A 25,774-nucleotide genomic window follows, 5' to 3' on the forward strand; every position below is an offset into this window, starting at 1 on the left:
TCCAACCCATCATTTTGTGGCCACTGCCCATCCTGAAGTGCCAGGCCATCTCCTGCCCACATGGGATCAAAAGTTACCCCAGACTGTTTTGGCCTAATATAGATTGATACCAATGACTTATTACTGCAGGTTACAGTTTTCTTTTCACCTATTTCGTTTTTGTTAGTGTTCTTCCTTTTGTATTTCGACATGTGTTCCAGATGTCCAGGCCTTCTTTAAAGCTTGTCACTTAATCTCTGGGGGATTAACCGATGAATGGCCGATGCAAAGATTTTTTATGTTCTAGGTGAAGTGACATTATGCCACTTCATACCTGGCAATAAGACAACTAGATTCATTCTTTCCCTACGCAACTAACACATTGACACCAACAATCTACTTGACTCACAACAGTCGGGATTAAGCAGGGTAACAGCTATACTAAATATAGGAGATAATATACACAAATTTCTTGATGCAAACCAGTGCTGCATGCTCATCCTCATAGACTTATCAGAAGCCAATCACAAACTACTTTTGGACTCCCTCCATCAACAGATCAGAGCAAACATCAAGAATCTGCAATGGTTCACGTAATTTCTACGTAACTGCTCCCAACAAATGAAAATAAACAACTCAACTTCAAATACTTCTGCTATAACCCCAGACGTCCCCCAAGGCTCAGTCCTCTCACTTATTCTCTCCAATATTTACATGGAACTCCTCCCCGTCATACTCAAACAAGCAAACCTCCCATCCCACCTTTATGCGGACGTCACCCAGCTACACCTGGAAATATCCTCACTAGACACCCTACACCAGCTAAATACTACTCTCATAAAAGTGCAAAAATGGCTGACACACAACCACCTGAAACTCAGCCAAGACAGATGGAAGTTCTTTTATCTAACAAGGGCTCTCCCCCTCCCCCAGGTCCAAGAGTGGCTCTATAACATTGACGTTCTGAAGGGCAAACTGAATCTGTCTGACCCCGTCTGATCACTGGGGATCATCCTGGACCTTAGTTTGAACATGAACATACACATAAAGAGTACAGCGGAGAGTCTAAAACCTAGTACTACAACCTAAAACTCCTGAACAAAATCGAGCCCTTACTCCCACTGAATGATCTAATAACCGCCACTCTAGCTCTGGTTCTATCCAGACTGGATTACAAGATTGCAACCCTCACAGGCACTGCAAAGTCTTACGTACCCCCTATGAGAGCCACACTAAATTCAGCAGCAGAGATGGTCACCAGGGTCAAAAGACAGTCACATCTCTCCCTCCTTGGAAAATCTCTACATCAGTAATCCAGCCTACCTCCCCACCAGACTCACAAAGGCAAGCCAGACGAGAAATCTAAGAAGCACCAACACTCCGCTTCTCATCTCTCCCCCCCCCCCCCCACTAAAAAACATAAACATAAAGCCCCGGCACATTCTTTCTCAGGCAGTGCCACAAAAATATGGAACTCCCTCCTAAAATATATCATGAGCTTTAAAAGAGACAATTGAAAGATTTCCCCCACAATCAGCACCTTAACCCTGCAGGCACTAATGCCTAGCGCATAACTGAAGTTTCTACCCCGATCTATGTATGTTTCTTTCAAGGATGATCTATGGTTCTATTCTTGATACTGTTATATACTATAATACTGTTGACTGGTACTGCCTTTGACAATGTTGTAAATTGCTTATACCCTCTGGTCCTGCAAGCGCTATATAAAACTCATTAATTAATTAAAATAAAGTACATAAGTGTTTAGAAGGCACAGAAGAAGAGGGGCCGCAGTCCTACTAGTGACATAGGTGCCCTTAGCCCCTGGACCACAGGACTTCTAGTCCCACATTTCTCAGCACCAGGTGGTGCTATCACGGCCTGCAAGGGGACGGGGCTGACCATCGACATCACGCTAAAGCATGCACCAGCACTCCCACAGCATGGGACGCGCCCGGGCAAAGTATGAGCCAAGGACGGGCCCATCTGGGCCCGGTCAAGGCTGGGCTGGGCCAACCCCCTAAAATTTCCTGGGCAAGGGTGTGTGTGTCCACATATCTGAGCAGGGTTTCAAAACAGACCATTAGTTTGTTGTTGGGCAATCAGAAATGTGCTGGTGGGCCTCAGGTATCCACCCCTCCCCCTAAATCCACACCAATAGATCGGATGTTACAACAGGTGATAGGGGGTTGTTTAAACAGAAATTGAATTGGCTGTGACGAGTCTGTCTCTGGATGCCAGGGTGACCCTGCAATCAAGATTGCTTGCTAGCCCGCTTTATCCTTCTGTTGTCACCAACATTCCTGAGGCTACTTCTAGTGTGAAAAATGGGGCTTTTGACCAAAGATTTAATGCACCTGATGTGGCATTCTCTCCTGACGATTGTGCATCTGAGGGCCAACAAAAAGTGTAAAGACACATGAGGACATTACAGAATAAACCCCAGCAGCCTAGTGCCAACGATTCTGTTCAACCTAACAAGCAGTCTCTTGGCACAACTGGGAAAGGCCCGGTTTCCCAACTGCATTGGAGGGCCCAATTGGTGGAGGAGGTAGCTGTAATGCTATCTGTATTTAACCACAGACTCCATGTTTGACCATCAACTCTATTCTGTGTGAGTGATTCCATTTTGTGCTATGCTACAGTTGCAGAGTAGCGTAGATGTTTTTCACACAGAACTTGTTTTTTCCGCTTACCGGAATAGGGTAATATCGTGCTGGAACATATTATGGGGGGTGCGGACTAGAAAAGACTGCACTGGGCTGAGAATGTTTTTATTAGAGGAATGTGCGGCTCTGCCTCAGAAATAAGCAAGGGGAGCTTGGCCAGCTCCCTTGAGTGTTTTTAATGCAGACGAAGTACGGCCTGAGTTTAATTTCATAACAGAGGGGAGGGGTTTCCTAGAAATCTCTCCTTGAGCTTGTTTTAAGGTATAAAAGACAAAGTGACTTGGCGCTAAGACAAGAAGAACTCCCCTGTGGAGTGAACGTGCTGCCCAGAATCTAATTTGTGATCCCAATTGGGGCTGCTGCCTTGGCTGATCAAGGGTTCTCCAGTCTGACTGGCGAGGATGATGAAGAAAACCCCATTGGTGATGCCGTTTAATCTTGATTATTTAGCTTATACATATATTCACTGGTGATGCATTGCACATTTCTTTCTGTGATTGTTTAACTGCTGTGATTATTCTTGTATATACACACACATGTTGAGTTGTATGCTTATTTTCATATATTCGTGTGCTTATAATTTGATATTTTGGAAGTACTTTAATAAATGTATTACTCAGATTAAGAGTGATGCATTCTTTGGCATTGTTTCCTCTTAGTTTGAGCAAAAGCAATACAGTTAATGGGATCCTTAGCACTGAACTTTCGCCAATATTTGAACGAATCATCACAGATACAAATGTCCAGTCCCGACAGGCTCTGGGGGGAGCTGATACAGCTGGAACTGGAGCTGTGCCCACTAATCTTACTTCACCCCAAAAGTGCACAGTTAGGAACCATGCCAGTGGAGGACACACCAAACCCCCGGTCTCAACCTCACTACTGGTTAGGGCTAGCTAGCTCACCTTCTCTAGCAGAAGGGGCCCCAGAGGGGAACAAATATCTTTGAGGGGATGAAGTAATGGGCTGTGTAAGACTGCTGGTAGTGTTGAAAATAACAAGCCTCCCATTATAAATGTTCTCTCAGCGTCTTGCCCTTTTGTGATTATCTTGTCTGGAATTCCAAAGTTGCAGGAGGGTCTGAAAGAAACACATGAAGAACTTGCTAACAAATGCTTACATTGGCTGGTTAGAAATAGAACTTCTTGACCAAAATAGCACATAATATACTATTCACATGCAGGGTGGGATGGATTGGTCCAGGTCGGGTAGAACGCCCCGGGGATTGTGTAATTATCAATTTTAAAGAGACTTTGTTGGTTCGTAAGCTACTCAGTGATAACACACAGACTCAGGAAGAGGGGTTAGAAATTACCCTCCTGCCATTGGGTTGTTTTTCAGACCGTGTAATCACCGGGTATGCCCATTTGCTGTCATTGACAGGGCACCAGTCCAGTCCAAAATCTTCTCCAAATGGGTTGCAACATCACAATGGTCATTTTAATGTACCTGTCCATAATCGCTTCAATGTATAGGACGAAGTTGATTGACTATTTGTTGAAGAGGGGCCAGAGTGTATTCACCCTCATGCTGGCGCTAGAGATTACGGTTTCTGTATCGGTTCTGGTGCAACGGAGGGTAGGAGTAAGATGATTTCTCCCTACTCATTGGCCAGTGAGAGGGGTAGAATGTGAGCAAGTGAGATACTCAGGCAAGAAGTTGACCTCTTAACTAACAGCTTAACAGATAATCCAAAACCAAATCTGGTAGCATGGCAACGCCTATAGAAACATTCCTGGTCTCTTGGAATGTGGCTGGTCTGCGCTCAAAGTTGTTACTACTGAGTGGAATTTTTGCCTCCTGTAGGAAACTTGGTGCACGGAGCGGATCCATTGGGTTGGCTATGTAACCTACTATAGTCCTGCTATTTCTAGCCCAAAAGGGAGGCCATCAGGAGGCCTATTGATCTGGGTTAGGATTGCAATGTACTATCAATCTGTTGCCTGTATTCTAGGTATTCGAGTGAAAAACAGCACAAATGTTCTGGTGGATATTTATAATGTTTATGTTAGAGGTGTGAAGGAGGCTCCCCGTCATCTATATTACAGTCTTTGTAGGCCAGTTTGGATAAGAAGCTGCCATCACCACTTTTCAGCCCCTGGATAGGGACGATGTTAGCCTTGTGGCTGAAGAAGATGAACTGTGGTCCATCCCGCAGCTGAATATAGCTCCAGTTTGCAGGTGGCATTACAACTGAAGGCTCTTTCGTTAGAATTTGGGCTAAGAGCTACCAGTGGTAGAACTAAAAGTGATAGTTTCAGGGCTACTACTTTTCAGAGACATAATTGTGGTAGCTGGATTGACTATGTGCTAGTTGACCTTAGGTTATGGCACATTTTAGTTAACATGGAAGTTAGGGAGACTGTAGAAAGTGACCACAGCCCACTATGTCTCTCTTTAAAATCAATGTATGGGACTTGGGCAAGCGATTTACGCTCACCCTGCCACACACAAGAGGTCTTCCCTGCTAATTACAAGCACCGTCTAAAATGGCACCGTGTAGTTCCAAAAACTGACATTCTTATCATGATTACTACAGAGGTACAACTGCTGAGGTGAATGTGTTAGTGCTTAGTGAAGAGAATTGGTCTAAGCTTGCTAGCATTCACTTAGTTTTTTAAGGGTATCAGGCAGCATTTCACGGCCCCATCATTGAAGTCGAAAAAGCAGTTAAATAATCACACTAACTGGTATGACGAGCTGTAGGAATGCTAGGTCAGCATTGGTAAAAGCCATTAAGCACAAAGACTTGGGTGTAATAAGCACCTTGAGGAAAGTTTATGAGCAAACCCAGATCCATGCCAGGTGAGTATGTGAGGAAAAAAGATGGCAAGATCTAAAAGATGCCTGTATAAGGAAAGAGTCATTTAAATTTTGGGTTTTGGTTAGCTGTGGGGATAGTGAGGCTGTACTTCAGCCGGATAATGCAATCTCACCGACCGTGTGGGCTATCCACTGCAAAATCCTCTACTCAGATGACTCTCAGACAGAACCTATGGCTTTTCTACCAGCAGTCGTCCCTACTAGTCAGCAAAATATGTTTGACCTGAGCGATATTAGCACCTCTATTGATACTAATATGTGTAGCAAAGCATCTGGTCCGGACGGCATCCCGGGATACTTATTCAAATATGATAAAGAGAACAGGGCAAAATACATCTTGGTGATGACAAATTATACTGCTAAGGGGGTGCGCCTGTTCCTGCCTTTTGGAAGTTTGCAGAAGTAGTGCTACTACTACTACAAAAAGGGGCAAGTGACTCTCCTAGCAATTATAGGCTGATTAGCCTAATTGATGCAATGCAGTAAGAATTCAGCTCTGCGGTTTTGGCCAAGGTACAAGATTAGATTGAGGAGCAGAATACCTTAATGCCCCATCAGGCATGCTTAAGGGCCAAGAAAAGCACCATATACCAGCTTTTCCGTTTTATGCTTCTATATTGGAAAACTGTTTTATTTGGAAGGGGCAGCCTGTATGTGGCGTTTGTTGATCTACAGTCTGCCTTCAATCTAGTCCAATGCCAAATATTGGGGCATGTGCTACATGACATGAGAATGCCAGGCGACATCTTCTGTATAATTATTTGCCTAGTTGAAGGTATTCATGCAGTTATTTGGTGGGGTGAGCAAGGTGTCTGTCAGCCCCCACGTTGTTTTCGTTGTTCTTAAACGACATAGTCAACTTTCTCTCTATACTCCTGGGAAATGCTTCATCAGTTGGTAAACATAAAACATCTACGCTTCTCTTTGCAGATGATACGCTATTGGTAGCAAAAACACCTGCAGGCCTCCAGCTTTTACTTAATAGATTTGAAGATTTTTGTAAATTACGGGGGACTAGTGATTAACAACTCCAAAACTAGCTTTATTGTTATAAATCTGCACAAGTCCTATAGGGGGAGGCTCCTTCTGGGGGTGAGGTCCTGGAGAGAGTTGATATCTTTTATTACCTAGGTATCAAATTGGTAGAAAATATGGCATGGCAACCCCATGTCAACAAAATGGGTATTAAGCATAGGAAAAGTGTTGGTGCATTGTTGCAAGAGCATAGAGCTTCCTCTTGCAAACCAGTAGTAGCTGCCCTTCAGATATGAGATGAAGGCCATAGGGCCAGTACTATATAGGGCTAAGCTTTGGGCCCCCCCAGCGCCTCGAAACCCTAACGGGTACATAGTGTGCTTTATAAATCTTTTGATTGATTGATTGATTGGTGTCTTAAGCATTGTTGAATTGACTAGGTCAGAGCATAAGTTCATAAGAAATCTTGTCCATTTGTCACCCGGCACTCCACCCTTACCCTTGAAATTGGATATTGGCAGGAAATCTATTAGGGATACGGTTAGGCTCTGTCCCCTACCTTATTGAAGGAGACTGATGACTATACAAGAGCTAGCCATGTATGCTGAAGCATTTTCAGGAGGTAGTCAGTATGGACACCTCTCATAAAGTATCTTGGTTCAGCAACATCAAGAAGCAGCTTACTTTTCTGGGTCAGCAAGCAGCGTGAAATACTGGCTCTCTGGAACTTATCCCTTTGAAGGCCCAACTGAAGAAATGCTGTTGACATGGGCTGCACAAAATGAATTAGCCCTCTCTGGTAGAAGGTCTTTGGTGAATTTGTTCTTGCATTTCAAAACCGGTTGTAAGGGAGCTGGGCAGCTGGAGTAGCATATCTGCCCTAAGGATATTGAGATTGACTCTAGCTCCTTATATGCTTGTCTCATTGCTAAATATTTTGGATGTATGTGGACTGTTAGAAAAAAGACTATTAAGTAATGGGAGCTGAATATATGACAAAGCCTTATCTGTCAGAAAGCACTTATGCATTTGTTTCCCATTTTGCACCGTCATTGTGCACTTCAGTTTTTACCATTGTTGCTTTTGAAACCTTGTTTTGCGAGTTCTGTGTCTGTCTGATTTATATCAAGCTAGGTTTTTTATGGGCAGGGTTTGCAGTATTATCAATTGTTTTAAATGTTTTTAATTTTTCTTTTTTTTAAAAAAGGATACGCAAGAATTGATTTTTGCCCTCCCCCTGATCGATTTAGTAGGCACCCTTCAGGGAGCATGTGGCTTATTCCAAACTTGTCTGCCAAAATGGAAGCGGACTGTATAAAACTGCTGCGTTATTCTTAAGCTGTTTTTCATTTATGGCCTCATCTTGAACCAAATGTAGTTATTTGCTCTTTTTACACAAAATTGGAACCATTTAATCAGCCTATTGTGGCTTCTTTAATGTGCTGCTGTAGACTGCAATGTTTGATCTCTATTGACTTTGGACTAGGCGCTACAAAATAGGTACCAGATGCTAAAAGTGGCTATAGTTGAAATTTTTATTTTTATGCTTATTTGTGTGATGCATGTATCCACTTTTCTTGTGCCGTGCTTTCGAAGAATATGTTGCCGAAATAAAGCTTTTTGAATTTGAAAAAAGTAAATTGCTCGTAATAGCAACTTGCCAATTCCCTGCTGAAGGCACCCTAATCAACTAGTGTTGTTTTCCCCTTTAACTGCCCCCAAATTTGGGTCCATGCTAGAGTGTTTCAGGTTTTTCTTGATCTCATGGCTATGCACTAAGGGGAAAATCAGAGAGCTCTCCAGCACCAAATTACCCTGTTTGTTGGTGACCATCATGTCAAACATGTGAGTAGATGCTAGTCCTCTTTCTTGCTCAGTTTCTCTGCCATCTAGGAATAATGCTGTTCATGTAAAATCCCAACAATATCGTGCACATGTTTGCATATTTCGTCAATTGTCTGTACTCATCTAACTCTTCATAGTTTCAAATTCAGAATATTCGTGCCTTTTTAATTAGCTGAGTGTACATTGTTAGATGTTATTCTGTGGCTGTAGCCTATTAGGAGATTCAAAGAGTCAAAGTGTACTTTTTTGTTTATCAACACATCTACATAGCTGAGCGTCCTATGACATGTCAACATTGAAACTATCATATAATTTCCTGGATGTGGCGTCATCAAATATAAGCAGTCACAACTGTGTCCATAAACAGAAATTTGCACAGAATATTAGTGGGTTACAGCCAACATATAATTATAAAGCAGTTATGTCACACGGGTGATTATAACATTTTTAAGCTCTACGCTTTAGGAGTAGGCCACAAGTGTATATTTATAGAGCTTTATTTGAAATGTAATGGTGCACAGAAGTTTATTGAGTATGCCTTGTCATTTGAGTATGTATTTAGGGTTTACAAAAGTGGTTGCCAGATCTATTGAGTATTGATATAATTGATTACTCATTCTAGAACGTCCCATACCTTTTGATCATATGATGTATGAGCATCTGCAGAAGTGGGGGCCTCGCAGAGAAGAGGTGAAGTTTTTTCTGCGGCATGAGGAATCTCCTACTGAGAGCAACGAACAAGGTAATATCTAAAGTTAACCATTTCGTTTTTTTTCAGATATGATGAAAAATATAATTGTCTGCACATATATAACACTAGTACAAAAGCCGTCAACAAAGCTCTTTGTGTTAACGGATAGAATGCCTGATTTAGCTATTCCTCCATACAAGGAGGTTCTAATTAGTTCCTCTAAAATGTTGAGGCAACATTATTTCTACTTTGATGGGATACCTATCTTTGTGGCTTTACTACTACTTTGAAAAAAGAAACAAACAAGTAATTATCTTTTCTCTGTTGACTAATTCCACTGTTAATTATTCATAAAAACCATTATTCATGTATCTTCTCTTCCTCACTAGTTTTTTTTTTCCCGATTGAGATACCATTGCTGAGATAATCAAACTTAGTTGGCTCTATACAACCATAAATGTTATTTTTCCTGGCTACAAGAAGTTGTACATTTAGAAATGTATTTTTTCAATGGTATGATTTTTTAACTCCTCCCATTCCTGCCTGGTTATTTGATTCATAAGCTATTTATTATGTCAAGCTTTCCTTGGGACTGGGAATGCAGAAACAGAAGGTCTATGACATCGAAGCCTGGGATTTAGATCAATAAAATGTACCTGTAGGTAAGCACATTACTGATTTGTCATGCTTCCACATCGCAGTACTTACATAATATGGATGCGTCAAGCTGCTTGAATATTCTGTTAAAAAACTTCTACATTAACTTGCGCTACAAACTGAGATGTTTTAATAAGGTAAGCTGAACGGTATTGACTTTTACAATTCATTGTCATGGAAGTAGAATAATTTATTTATCATCTAAAGTCCATTTGAGAGTCCTGAACGTCTGCTTTCAGAAGGCAAAATTTCTGTGTGACACTCCTGAAACCTTATATTACCACAATTGTTGTAATCCCGAACCCATGATTTTTTGGGGTGCTCATAATGAGGCCCAAAGAGGGATTGTGAGTCTCACAAGGAAAATTGATAGATCGAGCTCAGCATGCATACAGGGAATTAATATCTAAAGTCTCTGGAGTAGATGGTTTTAGAAACAACAGTAGGTCAATATCTTATTACAAATAAAAATGGGTCAGTAGTTGGATACAGATGCAACCTTTACCGTGTTCTGGAAAAAAAGGACAAAAGCCATAACAGTCTGGTTAGCTTACCAATCAATCCAGTAAATATATGACTGCTAAATGAAAATCCTTTGCTCACAAAAAGTAAATGTTGCCTCTTCAAAGGCTCTAGATTGAGCGGAGCCTCCATGCCACTAGTAGGAAGGATTGGTTCCACAATGCTGCCAGGGAATGTAAAATGGCTCTCCCATGCTTAAAGTACTTTGAGAATCTAGTAGCCAAAGGAGCTATTTCAGAGAACTTTGAATGCCTTAATTGCTGCCATCTTGCTTCACGAGGGTAAGACCGACATTTGGAACTGAGATCCATCCCTCATAAAGTTGTTGATGTGGAGTGGATCGCATGACTTTGCAGACATCTTTCAGTATTTCTAGTTAGTGGAAAGCTTCAAGTCCTAAAGCTGAAGCTTCAGAGTGGACACCACAATTGCTGAATTTCAATTGCTAGCTCCCTTGACCAGCCTCTTTTTTGCAATGCTCCCCTCTCAAAGTTCAGTCTGCCACACAAAGTCAGTGGTTATCCATCATTGAGAAAGAGCTCTGCAAATGGTGGAGGGGGAGGACCTAACTGGGAACACGTAATGAATTTGCACCTGCACGTTGCATTAGGAAAGGCAACCAAGTTTTACAAGGCTGACATGGAGCTCTCATCTGCACTTTGCCACAAGGTCATCACTGATTGTTGCTTGAAGTAGGAGAGAAAATGTTGGTTTTGCATATAGGTGATCCCTTGGCCAACATAAGGACAGGGTGTCTACATTCTATACAGATAGTACAGTGTCTCATGGCAAAAATGTCAGGACCAGACGATTCTCTTAATTAGAAATAGGCCTATCAGTTGGAAGCCTAGTGTGAGAACCCATAGGTAGAATATCCTTGGATGAATGTGGAAGTGAGCTGAGGAAGGAAATAGCTGACTGTAAGTAACCATATGCAAATAAATTCTCCATTCCCTGAAGTTGCATTGATGACTGGGCTCAGAAACACTTTTGCACAAAGACACAAAACTCTGGCAAATGCCTGTCACCTTATGTACCCTGGCATATTGCATGGCTTGTTAATGGTTGGTTCTGTTGTGCAATTCACATGCACACAAGAATCACATGACTGTGCCAACTGGAGGTGAAGTAAAGTAGGCACCACAGATTGTCATGAGTTCCCTCCAGTTGGAAAACTGCTAGTCTGGTCTACCCACCAGGCTGTCTCATAAAGCAATGTAGCCCTACAGATAATACCACTGGAGATGATAGAGTGAGGTTATTAGTGGTATACAAATTGTTGAAAATCCCAAATCTAACCACCAAGCTAGTTCCACCTTATTTGTATTGATTTTGGAATTATGAACTCATACTTTCCTGAACTTGGAGGACCATTGTGACAACATCTGGCTTACAAAGTTTCAGAACCTCTTTCAGAGGCACACAGGGCATTTTGGGTAGGGGGGTGTAGATGCAGTGGGTGAATGCAGGCTTACAACTCTGAATACGTTCATTAGCAGCAATTAATGATTTTCCAATCAAAATATTTGCTTTTATGAAAAAGAAGTATTTATGTACAAACAAAAAGTACAATACGGCATACACAAATAATACACGCAGTCCTCTTGGGGTCAGTACTCTAGTGTTAGATAGGCAGGTCCCAGAGTCTCACCTCCCTCTAGCTTGGTAACAGTTATTTCCCATTCATGATAGCGACATTCAGGTTAGGCCCCATTAGAGGTCTGAGTCTTAGAAGTCCCACTCAGATTCTTTCAAAGTCAGGTGTTATCTTCACCCACAGCGCTATGAGGCAGAAAATGTTTGGCTCTGTGATTAGTCTTTGACCCAACCTGCATGAAAGTACAGCTGGTACTTGTTTGTCCATGACTGATAAAATCAGCTCCAGGGATCCTAGCTGAACCACTCGAAGAAGGAGTGCACATCTGCCACAATGCAAGCAATTTTTCTGTCCTAATGCAAGGAGTTCTAAATGCAGTGTGGGCCAAGGGGCCTCACTGATGGTTGCTCCTGTGTGACCCTGGGTCAAAGGCCACCCGTTGCTGTTGGCTATTGACTATTAAATTGTACTTTCAGTTGGTGCTGGTACACAAGGCAAGAATGCTTATCCCAGTGAACAGCAGATATTGTGTTGTATGCACATAATTTGTGGGTCTCTCAGAGACAGGCAAGCAGGAGCACCACTTTAGGTCAGCAGTGCTTCAGCCCCACCCCACTTTTATTCTCTGGTCTCATGTAGAGGTGTGGAAAATGTGGGTTTCTCTCAACTGATCTCCTGCCATTCCCACCATTGGAAGCCCTTGACCTGGAGTATTGTTTTGTATCACTGGGCTAGGTTATAGAGACAGTTAATCTGTCATATTTAGGTAGAGGATAATGCCTGTAAATCTCCCTACCTGGGACTGCCATGCAAGTCATGGCAGTCCTGTACAGGGAAATGTTTTGAGGGGACCCATGCATTGGAAGAAATGTTCTTGCACGTCAGAGTGGTTAATTGCTTTTTTTAAGCAAAAAAAACTCTGCTTGGGGGAATTTGTTTCTTGTAAGCTACATCTTATCTAGTCGGGTGCAAAAAACATGGCAGAGGTGTAGCAAAGCTAGAAGCTGTTACTGCAGCCTTTGCAGTGGCAGTTGTAGGTTGGCTCTGATCTCCAGACTGGATGGGCAGTCCTCCATCAGTGAAGTGGAGGCTATAACAGATGCAAAACCATTCAAGATCAGTGCAACGTTCATGTAACTATCAAATTACATGCAAACAAAAGTCCTGGAAAGAGACCCTTCTACCATAGGCACATGAAGAAATGTACAGTAAAAGAGCTATACCTTAAATAGCAAGGATTCAACACTTGTATGTCAGGGTGGTAATAGACTTCGAAGTCTATTCCGGGTTGGATCATTTTCACCTCTGTGTCCTTCATAGAATTTACATTTCCTTTACGGTAGCTAGAATTTCTTTTTATTCTATGACAGCACCGGAGGCTCACATTATGCTTGTTTAAAGCTTTCTTACCATCACTGTGTCATATACATAAGACGCTTAAAATAAAATGCCTTCAGAATATCTTCCAAACTTCCACTCACAGAGAAAGCCCTAAACTCAATTGCTGCACGGGCTGAGTGCTCCCCACATATAGAAGTATCACTGCCAGCTTCAGTCATCACTCATCTGACCATCTGGCTATCGTGGGGGAAGAGACCGGGTGGAAAGGTTTTTTCAATGCAGTCAACAGCTGACTGGTCCCAGCTGGTCAGAAATCTGCGTTTAATGCTTTGTAAGCTCTAACACACCACACTACATGCATCTTTGGGTGGTCTCGGAAGGCTGTATAGTGCACCATTCTAATACTGATCTTTGTATTACGCACCACTGTAAAGGTAAAGCCTTCTAGGGGTAAACATTCTAGCGGACAAGTTCAAAGCCCTAACATCGCAAACCTCCTTGAATGAAAACCAAACACAGGATTACAACTATTTTATCTGTAGGTTCCTTCCATAAAAGATAGGTATTGTTCTGCCAGGATTCAAAAAGGCACAATACCAAGTTGACATCGCAAAGCTGAGAGCATCTTCATTGAGGCAGTTTAAGTAGCTCAGCACCTCAGTAATTTGCACACCAATGGGTGCTCCCTCACTGGGATACCATGCCATATTTCTTGTCCTGCAGAAATTGCCTACTGGCCCAGACCTAGATGATAGTCTGGTATACCAGGCCAGAGTGACCTATCCAGGATTAACCGATGTAACTCAGGAAAAGTAAAATTGGAGAATTCATACAAAGTTCTAGAAGGACTAGAAACCACGCTAGTGACCTCCAAACCGGAGTTACCTGGGTGACTGAAACCTGCTGGCATCTGGCTTGAGCTTTCACCCTGGTGATCATAGAAAATGGGAAAAACACACATCTCCAAATCTGACTCCAGTCAGTCTTGTAGGAACATACCAACTGCCAAAGCCAGGAGATCTGGTCTCCAGCTGAAAAACTGCAGAAGTTGGTGGTCTAGACGAGATGCACACAAGTCCACCTGGCAAGGCCCCTGTGTGTTTATGATTGGACAAAAGAGAATTCGCTCTAGCATCCATGTGCTGAAACCTGTGAGGTATCTAGCCAACATATCGCCTCATACTTGGGTGGCCCATCCCCTATTGAGCGCCTTTGGGCCATTCAGATGTGGCCCATACAAGTTCAACTCTGCCGGGTCAGCTCTCTGTGCCATTTGGGCCCCTTAGATACACAAATTGATCCAGACCGCCACCAGTGGTGACACCTTGACCTTCCCAGACGCCAGTCCACGGTTGATGCTCCTGGCAGCGCATCCCCGTTCTTATCTCTGACACGAAGCTGGAAGGGCATTATCCGACATCGACTGGAATGATTCCCTTCAAGCTTGGAGCCTGAGCCCCATTCCTATGGGCTAGGTCTTTAGAAAGATTGGGGCCCTTAAGAATTCAAATCCCTACACTCTAATATAGACTGGTGTGAGTAAATGGCAGATGCCAGTAAAGTGGGTACATCCCCAGATACTGCCTCGGTCTCTTCTCCTACCGTGGCTACGGAGGAGGGTGCCACAATTGGTATGGTGGTGAGGAGGGCTGCCAAGGGCCTGGGCCTTCACTTGCCCTCTGTGTCGCATATAAATTCTTGATGGAGGTGCTTCAACCGGGAGTCACCCAATCAGAACTGCTTCTCCCATTTAATAAAGCCCTTACGGACGTTCGGCTCTGGCCTGGTCCAAGACATGCATGGGGCTCTTGTTGGCAGGACAATCATCCACCGCTATCGTCCCACCCCAGGAACCTTTCTTTCTTCACCCAACACCCTACCCCGGAGAGCATGGTGGTCCTAACTTTCACTTTCGAGTAAGTCCTGGCGCATACCCTGCCACCCCACCGAATAGGGAATCCAAAAGGCTGGACACCTTGGGTAAGAAAAAAAATTCTTCCGCCAGCTTGGCATTGCAGTCTGTGAACACCTGCCTTTTGGTCTGTTACTTCCATTCCCATTGGGATTTTGTTGCGCTGGTGCAGCCTATGGTCCCAGAGGTGACCTGGGCCATACTTTCCCAAGCTATGACTGACAGGAGAGACGCAGCTAAGCTCACAATCATGTGGGCTGGACACAACAGGCTCACTAGGCAGAGTGGTTTCTTCGTCGGTGGCCTTTTAGCTCCACGCTTGGCTGAGGACAACTGGCTTTTCAGGGGATGTCCAAGCTTTGCTTAGACATGCCTTTTGATGGCTCTTGCCCCTTCAGGACAGTGCAGACTCCGCACTGGAGTGCTTCATGGACAGCAGATCTACGGCAAGGTCCTTGGGTCTTTCGAAGGGCCCCCGTCTAAACCAATGCGTCTTTTGCACCTTTCGTCACCACAGAAGGGGCTTCCAGCCACATCTTTACCTGCCCAGCCACCATGGCCCGCAAGCTTCCCAGCCACCGCATGGCTGAGGACATGGCACCCACAGACCCGGTGGGTCAGGCAGCTGGAGGTCAGTCCAGTCCACCTCCATTCTGGCATCCTTAGCCTTCAGGCCTCTTTAATTTGCCATCTGACTGTCATGGGCAAGCAATGGATAGCAAGACAGGCCATCACCTGCACTCCAAGAGGTCAATAACATCAGACTGCTTGGTTCTCCAGAATGTCTGAAGGGACTATTCCCTTCTTTTCATGGCTACCTATCAACCCTACTTGCAACAGGCTGACAAAGGACCATTTCTCCTTATCCCGCCAGGAAGAGGTGGCTCTTTTGGCCAAGGGAGCCATAGAGAGGGTGCCGGCATCAGACGCAGCAAAAAGAGCAGATAATGGACGTAATGCAGAACAAATCAAACATTCACCCTCAGTCACAGATCTGAGTTTAATCCATCTGTTTTTTTGTTTTTTTTGCTCGCCATTCTAGTTTGGACCCAGCCGTGTGCAAATCAGTCTTGACCCTTCTCCCCAAACTGCCAGGCCAGTTACTTCCTGGACCAGAAACAAGCATCCTAGGACTGGTTTTGGGGTATCACCCCTCATCGGCCAGGCTAACTTGAATCTGGTGGCATAGGAAGCAAGGGACCCATGTCTGGGCATACCCTTCCCACTTAAGGCGAAAAATGCAAAAAGAACAGATGATGGATGGAATGCAGAACAAATCAAACATTCACTCCCTGTCACAGACCTGGGTTTTAACCTATCAGTTTTTTGCTCGCCATGCCATTCCAGTTTCGACACAGCCATATGCAAATCAGTCTTGACCCTGTTCCCCACGTGATCAGTCCAGCCTGAACTGCCAGGCCAGGTCTTCCCTGGACCAGAAACAAGCATCATGGGAACGTTTTCGGGGCTTGACCCCTCATCAGCCAGGATAACTTGAATCTGATGGCATTGCGAGCACGGGACCCATGACTGGGCAGTTTGGGCGTAACTGTTCCTGTGGGGGACATGGTCAAGACTGATTTGCATGTGGCTGGGTCCAAACCACGGTGGCGCGGTGAGCTAAATAATTGATGGATTAAACCCAGATCTCTGACTTGGGGTGAATGTTTAATTTTTTCCGCATTCCATCCATCATTTGGTTTGTTGGCATCAGAACTAGGTCACAATTGCTACTCCCGCTACTTTCTGATGCCCAAGAAGGATGGAGGACCTTGTCCTGTCCTGGACGTGCGCTGTTTCAATTTCTTCCTGAAAAAGGAGAAATTCAAAATGCTCATGCTTGCACAATTCCTGTCTGCCCTGGACCCATGAGACTGGATGGTGGTGTTGGAGTTGCAGGACGCTTATTTCTATATCCCTGTTCTGCCTGCCCACAAATATTACCTACAGTCCTTGGTAGGTCACAAGAACTTTCAGTTTGTAGTGTTACCCGTTGGCCTCTCAGGTATTCACCAAGGTCATGGCAGTGGTGCCATTCTTCCCCCTATCACTGACTGGCTGTTGAAGGCGGGCTCCTCCCAGGCAGTCGTCTCCCACCTCAAGACTATGTTGAGCCTTCTGCACTCGCTGGGGTTCGCTATCAATGTGCCAAAGTCACACCTGACTCCATCCCAGATGCTCTGTTTCACAAAAGCTGTTCTGGACACAGTGCAGTTTAGGGCTTATCCTCACAAATGGCAAGTCCAGGATATTCAGGCTATGATAGCAATGTTTTAGCCTCTGTCCTGGATTTCGGTGACAGTCACTATGAGGCTGCTGGGCCTCATGGCCTCCTGCAACCTGCTTGTGACACATAGCCGCTGGCATATGCAGGTTCTGCAGTGGGACCTCTGGTTGAATCCGGACTCCACATGAACCTATTGGAGCTTTGGGCGATCCAACTGGCATTGAAAGCCTTTCTACCCTCCATCAAAGGAAGCCTGGTGCAGGTATTCACGGACAACACCACTGCCCTGTGGTACTGCAAAAAAACAGGGTGGATGAGGTCATAGACCATTTGTCAAGATGCCATGCATCTCTGGAAAGGACTGGAAAGTCAGGGCATTTCTCCAGTGGTTCAACACCTGGCTGGCTCCTTGAACACCAGAATGGGCAAACTCAGCCAAAGATGTCTAGCGGATCACGAATGGTGCCTCCATCTGGAGGTGGTGCATGTTCTCTTTCAGCAGTGGGAGCACATTGGTTAGATATGTTGGCCACCGCAAAGTACATGCAGTGTCAGCTGCTTTGTGTGCTGGAGTTTACAAGGCGGCTTTTGCACTGAGGCATTTTTCATCTCCAGTAGAGCTCAGGCCTCCTGTATGCCTTTCTTCCACAATGACTGGGCCCAAGTAATCTTTGTGGCTCCAGACTGGTCTTGGAGAGTTTGGTATCCCTAGCTCTTGAACATGACCATCAGACCTCTGATCAGGTTGCCCCTTCAGGAAGATCTTCTGTTGCAGAAGCATGGAAGGGTTCTCCTCCTGAACCAGTCAGTTCTCTGCCCTCATGCATGAAGATGGAGTGGCGACAGTTTACAGATTTTGACCTTCCGCCCAGAGTCTGCAATGTTATCTTGGCAGCCCGGTGTTCATCCTCCAAGACTCTATCCACCGGCCGTTGGATTAAACTTGTAGCATGGTGTGCCAGGAAACAGATTGGTCCCTTGTCTTTTCCCCTTTTCCAGGTTCTTTTTTTTTATCCTTACCCTAGCCCATCAGGTTTCTGCATTGGGCATTTTGAAGGGTTATCTGCCGTCTCTGCCTTTCTGCGGCTGCTAGATCAGCCCTCTCTTTTCAGATCCCTTATTTCAAGTACGTTGGTTAAGGGTCTACAACACGTTTCCCCCAACTCCCTTTGTTATCAGTCAGTGGGACCTTAACTTGGTTTGTACTTTCTTAATGTGCACTCCCTTTGAGCGGCTTCATTTTTGTACTCTTAGCCTCCTTATCATCAAGACTGCCTTTCTGGTGGCAATTACATCTGCCTAAACGGTCACTGAGCTACAGGTCCTGTCCTCTCAGCCTTCATAATCTCCTTTTTCCCCTAACTGGCCCTTTGGACTCAAGCATCCTTCTTGGCAAAGGTAGTCACCCCATTCTACATAGGTCAGTCTATCACTTTTGTGCTCTACCTCACATCTCTAAGGAAGATTAGAGAGTGTACCGGCTGGACCGAAAAGGGGCGTTCTCGTTCTTCCATGACCGCACAAAACCGTTCCAGGTGATAAGGGTACTAGAGCAGCATCCTTAGAGGAGTGGAAGGGAATGTCATTCCACTTTTCTTTGCTAGTAGGGCTATTACACTGGATCTAGGAACCTTGCTGGTTGGTCATTAATTCAGGCTTCCAGTCTCAAGACATCCATCTTCGCCCACTCAGTCGAAAACTCCCTTTTGGAGAAAAGCTCCAGGTTCGTTGCAGTGGACATGAGGAATGGAGATCTATGTACCATCTGGGATATATATCCCTATGTACTAACTCAGCAGCAGTTGGCATTTCAGCAGTCTTCAGTTCGCTTTGAATTTGGAACACTTTGAAGTTGTCTCTTATAGCCTGGTGCTTGTAAATAAAAGGGTGCCATCCAGTCCCAAACTATTCCTGCAGCCTGCTTCAAGATAAAGCAAATTCTCCTGAATTTTATGGCTCACTGATGCCTAGAGTCTGATACTTACATAGATTGATCTGCCCATGATTGAGCCTGATGATTCTGGCAAAACTAGAGGTGTCATGTAACATGTCGCCGGTTTTTCTATTTCTGTTTATAGAATTTAACTGTCTGGATTGATGAACGACAGACATCTGTATGAACAGCACTTATTTTAGCTTTGCAATTATTACACAGCAGATCGATTGTGGCCTTTTTTCGTTTAGGTATTCTTTTTTTGATGGAAGCATGTCCCTTTCTTATATCCTTTCTTCAATTCCCTTTCTCTGTTGCCTTTATTACATCCATTTATCAAATGTCTTCACACCGGGGAAAAAAACAGTTGAGCGCCAGATATAACCACAAGGTGTTTGATAATTCTGTGGTTAACGCCTCCAGGTCTAGGCCTTACCTCCTCTAAAATCCTTAATAGAAGCAAGAACATTTTCAACAATTAGAGGTTCACGTACAGCTGACTGTTGATCTGTTTTAGTCCATGCAGACCACTCGTGATTTATTACTCATCTTTGCATGTCATTTTGTCAAATTCGACTGGAGCTGCTTTTTCTAGTTACATTCAACTGTGGTCAGAAGCCAGACAGATGTAAAGCTTCTGTCTCTTAATTGTGCATTATTTATCTACCAGATGTGCTTGGTGTCAGTCAGATCTTTTATTCTTGTTTTAACTATAGGTTGGAATGTTTAAAAAAACAACAAAGATTACAGAGTCTGGCTTTGTGGCAAACGCATGAATATAAATAGAGCACTACAAAGCTGAGCTGGTCAATACTGGTCCTAGACTCCAGCTGTACTTTATTCACTTCAGCTTACCAAAGTATTGGACATTTAGAAATGTTCATGTATTTTAACCATTATTACTAACTTGCAGGTTATAGATTCGTTTTATTGTGGTTCCTCAGCTTTGCAGTGGAATAAGACAAAATGTGACTGATTTCTTAAAGTTCTCCTCATCTCCACTTCACCCCTCAACCTCTTCCTTTTCAACTGTAATGATGTTCTTGGTAGATTGAATCAGATTATTTTGATTAATAAATTGATTATATAGTGCCTAATCCCACAATGTCTTTAGGGTTCCTCAAATAAGCTGACAGAAGAGGTGTGGGCTAATGAGGATGAGCACTTTCTGTGGAAAGCTTGCTGGTAGAGTTTTATGTCTGAAGAGCATGTGTCTTTGTCAGCTAAACATACAAACACATACAGATAAGATGTTTTCTCCAATCTCGAGAAAGTAATATTTTAAATGGATTTGTGATATCGATGTTCTGGGTTCGTTTTAGTGCTTGATCTCACACGTTTTTGGGTTAACTGGAGCTACTGCAAGCCAAATGAGACCTTGTTAGTATCCAGAATTCAGTCCTCTTCTATGTGGTAATTGAGTAAATTCAATACTGCCGGAAGACTGCTTCAATGCTTTTTGAATATAGGATAATGAGGGTGATAATGATTTGTGTTGTATGATGGTGCTTTAAGAGGACTATTGTTTACTGACAGTGCTGAGATTTCTGAAAGTATCCATTAGCTCCACGTCTGGTACCTTGCAGGGTATTCTCGTTCATTTCTCCTACTTCTACACACTGGGCCTCAACACTTGCCAAAAATACATTTTAGGGACATGCCTGTAGTAGACCTCTGCACAAAGTTAATCCACTCAGAGGTGGTGAAGGTAAAAAAAATATATTCACCAGTCCAGAGAAACAATGTACCACTAACTCCCCCCCTCGCCCCCCCCCCCAAAAAAAAAAAATGCAGCAACAGCCAGGGCTTGAAGTTTGGGGAGACATTGTCAACATTCCGAAACAGAACCAATTTGTGTAATTTAAAAAAAACTCAGTCCAGCAGCCTGAAGTAATAATGAGTTCTCAACACATTCCCCTCCCTATGAAAATCCCACAAAAGATAAGTTATGCACAATATATACATAACTGCACTATACATGCGAAATCCTTAAGAAGTAGCAACGTTTTCTACTTGGACCCAAATCTTTTTGAGCATTGGTAGTGGTGGGGAAATCCTGTGACCGCCGGAAATCCTGTGGCCGCCCCGTCTTGTTGACTGCGTATTTAGCTTCTTACTGACAATTGCAACCTTACCAGCAGGCACAACTGACAATTTATTCTTATTCCACACCTTAACATTGAGAACACCACCATTCTGTCCTTCCCTTTCTTCCATCTCTTGGGAGTGGAAAACATTTTCCTCTTGACCCCCCTTTTCTTCACTCTTACATACTTGCAAACCACAGCCTGCTTCGTCCTCTTTCCAATATTCCCATACTACTTTTGGACAGCGTGTGCAGCCACACATTTGCCAAGCTAACATTACTTGCACGGCCTTCTGCCCCATTCATTCTCTGTTCTTCAGTGTACCATCTACAATACATCTACGGCATTACAAAAAGAGGTATGCTCATATTAGAGTGCAAACTAGTTTGCATAGACCAAAAAATGGCCCTCAACACCTTCTTTCAGACATCAGTTTTAACTGCTACTTAGTCACCCAGTTGATTTGCTTAAGCAACTTGTTGGACCTCATTGATAGAGGGAAGTTTTTATATGATGAATGCGAGTTAATGCCCATCACTTCAGAAACAAATCGGTATCTGTTGTCTTATCTGAGTGTCAGTTTCGGAAAATATCACACAAAAATTAATTTCAACCATGCAAGTTCCAGCCACTTCTTTGTGTAACCATAGATTACCAAAGCATACTTGGGAACTGCCCCCAAAACTACTTTCTATGCTCTAAGATATTTGCTCACGATTGAACAGGGACTTCAGTAGAGTTTTTTTTGGACCTGGCAAATGTGTGTGTGATGTGAGAATAAGGACGCAGATGCATCACAGTATTGAATGAAATGCTCAAATGCCCTGTTATAATCTGACCACTTGATGCTCTCGTGCATGCAACGTTTGATGGCATAAAACTCCCTGTGGCCCTCAAGTTCTAGTTGGAGCACTTCAGAGTGCACACCCTCGGGCACAACTAATAGCCCATGTCAGCCTCACCAAACTTTCATCAATGTTTAGTTATCCTGACATGCTCGCAGGCACTCTCAACCATCTTTAAAACAGACTTCACGCTCTCATCTATAATCTTGGATGCGTCACCATAGTAACATTTACAAACAGAACTAACCACACAATGTATAATGCAGCCAAAAAAACATAAATAATTTAGAATACCTCAACACACTGTCCAGAGAACTTTGCTAACATAAACCACCTGTCATCTCCGTGTGTAATCGAATTTGGGGCCAGGAATTCCAGTGAACTGAATGCCACAATAACCCAACCTTACCAAAGTAGTGGAATGACGGTTTGCCGTAGACCACAACTGTATTGCACTTTCATTAAGTATGCAGTAATTAAAAAGTTAGGAATGCTGGCAGTCTGATCCTTACATTGCGCTATCACATCACTCCTTCAGAACTTCCCCACTTTATACTGTATCCCAATATCCTTTTTACTTGGAGGTGGTGTGGGTGGGGCGTGCACTGGATTGAGTGGGGCAGGGGGATTTAAAGTTTGTCTACCTGTCGGAAAGAAACGCGAATATTTCTGTCCCCGTTTCGAGGTTTTCAAAATGTTGATGGTTGTGGAACACAGTCAACAGTTTAATGCTGCTTGTTTCTTTAGCCCAGTCAGAGGGTGGGCGCTTATATTATGGGTGAAAATTACAAGGGAGATTGCAAAATGAGTATTTATGAATAGGCATGTGAATACTCATTAACTTGTTTAACATTGTGGAACATTTGCATTTATTTTCAATTTGTCTAAATCTTTTGGCAATTTGCTTGTAGGTGTCCGACAGGCTCCAAATCAGAAAAGCGGGTCTAGCAATGTGCCGATGGAGAAGAGGATTGAAAATGGGGTATGTCATTATCGAGAATATGGTAAATGTGTGTAAACTGGCTTTAACGACAAAATGAATAAGAATGGTAGTACTGCTAAAATGGATCTGTTAAATCACAAGAAATAGATCTCAGGGGGAAATGCACATTTGCTGAACTGCTGCCTCATTTCGCCCATGATCACTGCAGCATCATTCTTAATATAATTTTGCAAATTGTAAATGGAGTGGCAGTTTTGCTCAGTTTCGGTGCTCTGTTCACGGTCTGACGACTCTTTATATTTTGAAGTGTGGGGGTTGTGTTCTCATAAACAGACTTTGTAGCCCATTTTCCGTGGTTTACAATTCATAAATGAGTCGATTCTTTCCCCAACAAATACCGAGCCCTTTTGAGGTGTTTCCTGTGGTTTGCTTATGAACAGTAACAAGGTTTTCCTCGTGGATAATGCATAGACTGATATTTATGTTCCGTTTTCATAAAACGGCAGCATAAATAATCCTGTACTTTCTAAGATGTGTTCATTTGCTGTAAAAATGTAATCTATTTAGGCGGTTTTTAAACCGAAGGAAACTTCAATTGATTTGTAGTGTCCTGCATTTGTTTGATGAAAAGGGGAAATACTAAATATAGAACCAAGAAACCTGTATACACTTACAAAAGCTGCACACATTTCTATAACGAGGCCAACGAATCCGCATGGCCAAGTCTGCCCTTAAACTTAATGTAATGTCAAATACGGAAAATATACCGAACACACATTTTTGTATAAAACACACACACTCACACTCTCTTTCTCTCGCCCCCCCACCGTCCCCCCAACTTCTTATTCTAAATACAGTATTGTAGCTCACTACCCGAGGCTATTCCGTTTGTTAAAGGCCCTCACGTCTAGTTATAAGCCCGATCTGCAGACAAGGTCATTAACTAGTGAGGTTTGCTAACGACTTTCATAGCCGAAACAGAAGGGTTGCAATGCTTTCAGATTATTCCACACACGAGAGCAGAAAGTCTAGATTTAACAGTTAAAAAACGTAATACACACATTTGAATGCTGAGCCAAAATATGTGTACACCCGCCATTACAGGCTATTTGCCTCTCCATCGTCCTCAGTGAAGGTCACAACATAGCAGTGTTGGTAGCATTGTAGCCACCAGTCTTTAGAAGTCCCCTCCCTGAGTTGTAAGTCTGAGCTGCAGCCAAAGGCATGTACCTAATGAGAGTACTCTTTAAAAACCAGCACAAGCAGATACAGGAGGGCTATATTGGTGTCGGAGCAGTTCATACATCCGTTCGGAGTCCACGCTTCTGTACTTTTGAACATCCATCTCCAGTTGCCGCCCCAAGGCAAAGGTGCTTATGCCGAACCAGCAAGTAGCGATGTAGATGCCAGCTCTGGAGAATGCTCTGTCAATCTACAAAACGCAAAACAATTGAGCAAGTGAGTTTGTTGTTGTAGTAATTCTCCAGAAAAATAAATATAAGAAATTCCAAAGGTCGGTGTGTTGTGACGAGTAATCTCAATTGTATGCATTGCACACTAGATCTACTGTATGCGAGTGATTAAACACATTTGTTAATTAGTTTCGTCATTTAAAACATAAATTTGAGCTTTTCTTTTTATTTCCCACCTTGAAAAAGAATTATTCTTTGTGTTTAGGGGAACATATAATGATTGTTCCAAACTCAGTGCAGTATGTTCTTTAGCAACAAACATGAGGTTTTTGTTGCAATGGAGCACAAAAGAGCGGCATACAGCTGCAGCTTTGTTGGATGCGAAGCAAAGAAACAGATACAAAAAAATCCATCAACAAGGATGACAAATTGTTGTCAAAAGTAATCATGTGAAGGTCATTACAAGAAGAAACAAATGAGCCTCTAAAGGCATTCTGCTAGTAGTGAGTGTAGTATCGAAGAGCAATGGCTACCTGCTTTAGCACTCCATACTGCCACTTAATAACTCGTTCCAAAAAGGTGAATTAATCAGTGGCTGCTGTACATTGAACTCATTCAGGAGTTTTTTCAATGTCATCAACCATAGGAACCTAGCTTGATTTCTATGCTAATATCCGCTGGAACCTGCGGTGGGCTTACAGGCTTGTAGTGGCATATGAAATTTGTTGATAACGTCTTTGCCTGCTTTGGTATTGTATCTGAATAGATATTTTGTTTGAAAGCGAAAAAAGTTTTGGATATCAGTGATGCGTAGCATGTATTTGTGTACTTCGTACGCCCCAAATTCTATACATTGAACTCAAAAGAAGGAGAAAGAAAGGAGACTTTAGTAAATTGTTCTTGTTTTCTTTCCACATTATTGTCAATAGAAGCTTTTGACGGTTCTTTGACCTCATTAGGAAAGGAATGCCGAGGTAAGGATGTGAGCCAATTTGGTTGTCTATTGCTGTGTTCTGTTTGATTAGGACTGAAATACTAAGAAAAAAAAGGGAAGTAGGAGGATAAGTCGTTATTTGCACTAGAATATCAAACAGACGCTTTGTAGACATTAATTTGTTAATTAGAGCTGCACTAGCCACAGTATTTAAAATAAGATGTATGACAGTGAGTTATCCTACTATAAGTATTTAATTGATGCCCACTCCTGAGTTATGACCCTCCCACTCTATCTTCTGCCCAAAAATCCATATATTGCAAGTTGTACCAGTCATCCATATAGTTTGCAAAAGTACAGAGAGATGTTTGTATTGTGCCTT

General features: G+C 43.2%; 1 protein-coding gene across 2 annotated transcripts in view; it reads left to right on the top strand.

The window, feature by feature from the left end:
• PPP1R13B (protein phosphatase 1 regulatory subunit 13B) overlaps nt 1-25,774 on the top strand; it is a 411,799-nt gene that overhangs the window by 151,366 nt on the left and 234,659 nt on the right. For both annotated transcript variants that reach the window (XM_069207265.1, XM_069207264.1), the window contains exons 3-4: nt 8,914-9,033; nt 23,015-23,085. In XM_069207265.1, coding sequence (XP_069063366.1) covers nt 8,914-9,033; nt 23,015-23,085 — 191 coding nt within the window. The remainder of the gene's footprint in view (nt 1-8,913; nt 9,034-23,014; nt 23,086-25,774) is intronic.

Source organism: Pleurodeles waltl, chromosome 9 (genome assembly GCF_031143425.1).
Source record: "Pleurodeles waltl isolate 20211129_DDA chromosome 9, aPleWal1.hap1.20221129, whole genome shotgun sequence".
In the NCBI taxonomy this organism is placed as follows: domain Eukaryota; kingdom Metazoa; phylum Chordata; class Amphibia; order Caudata; family Salamandridae; genus Pleurodeles; species Pleurodeles waltl.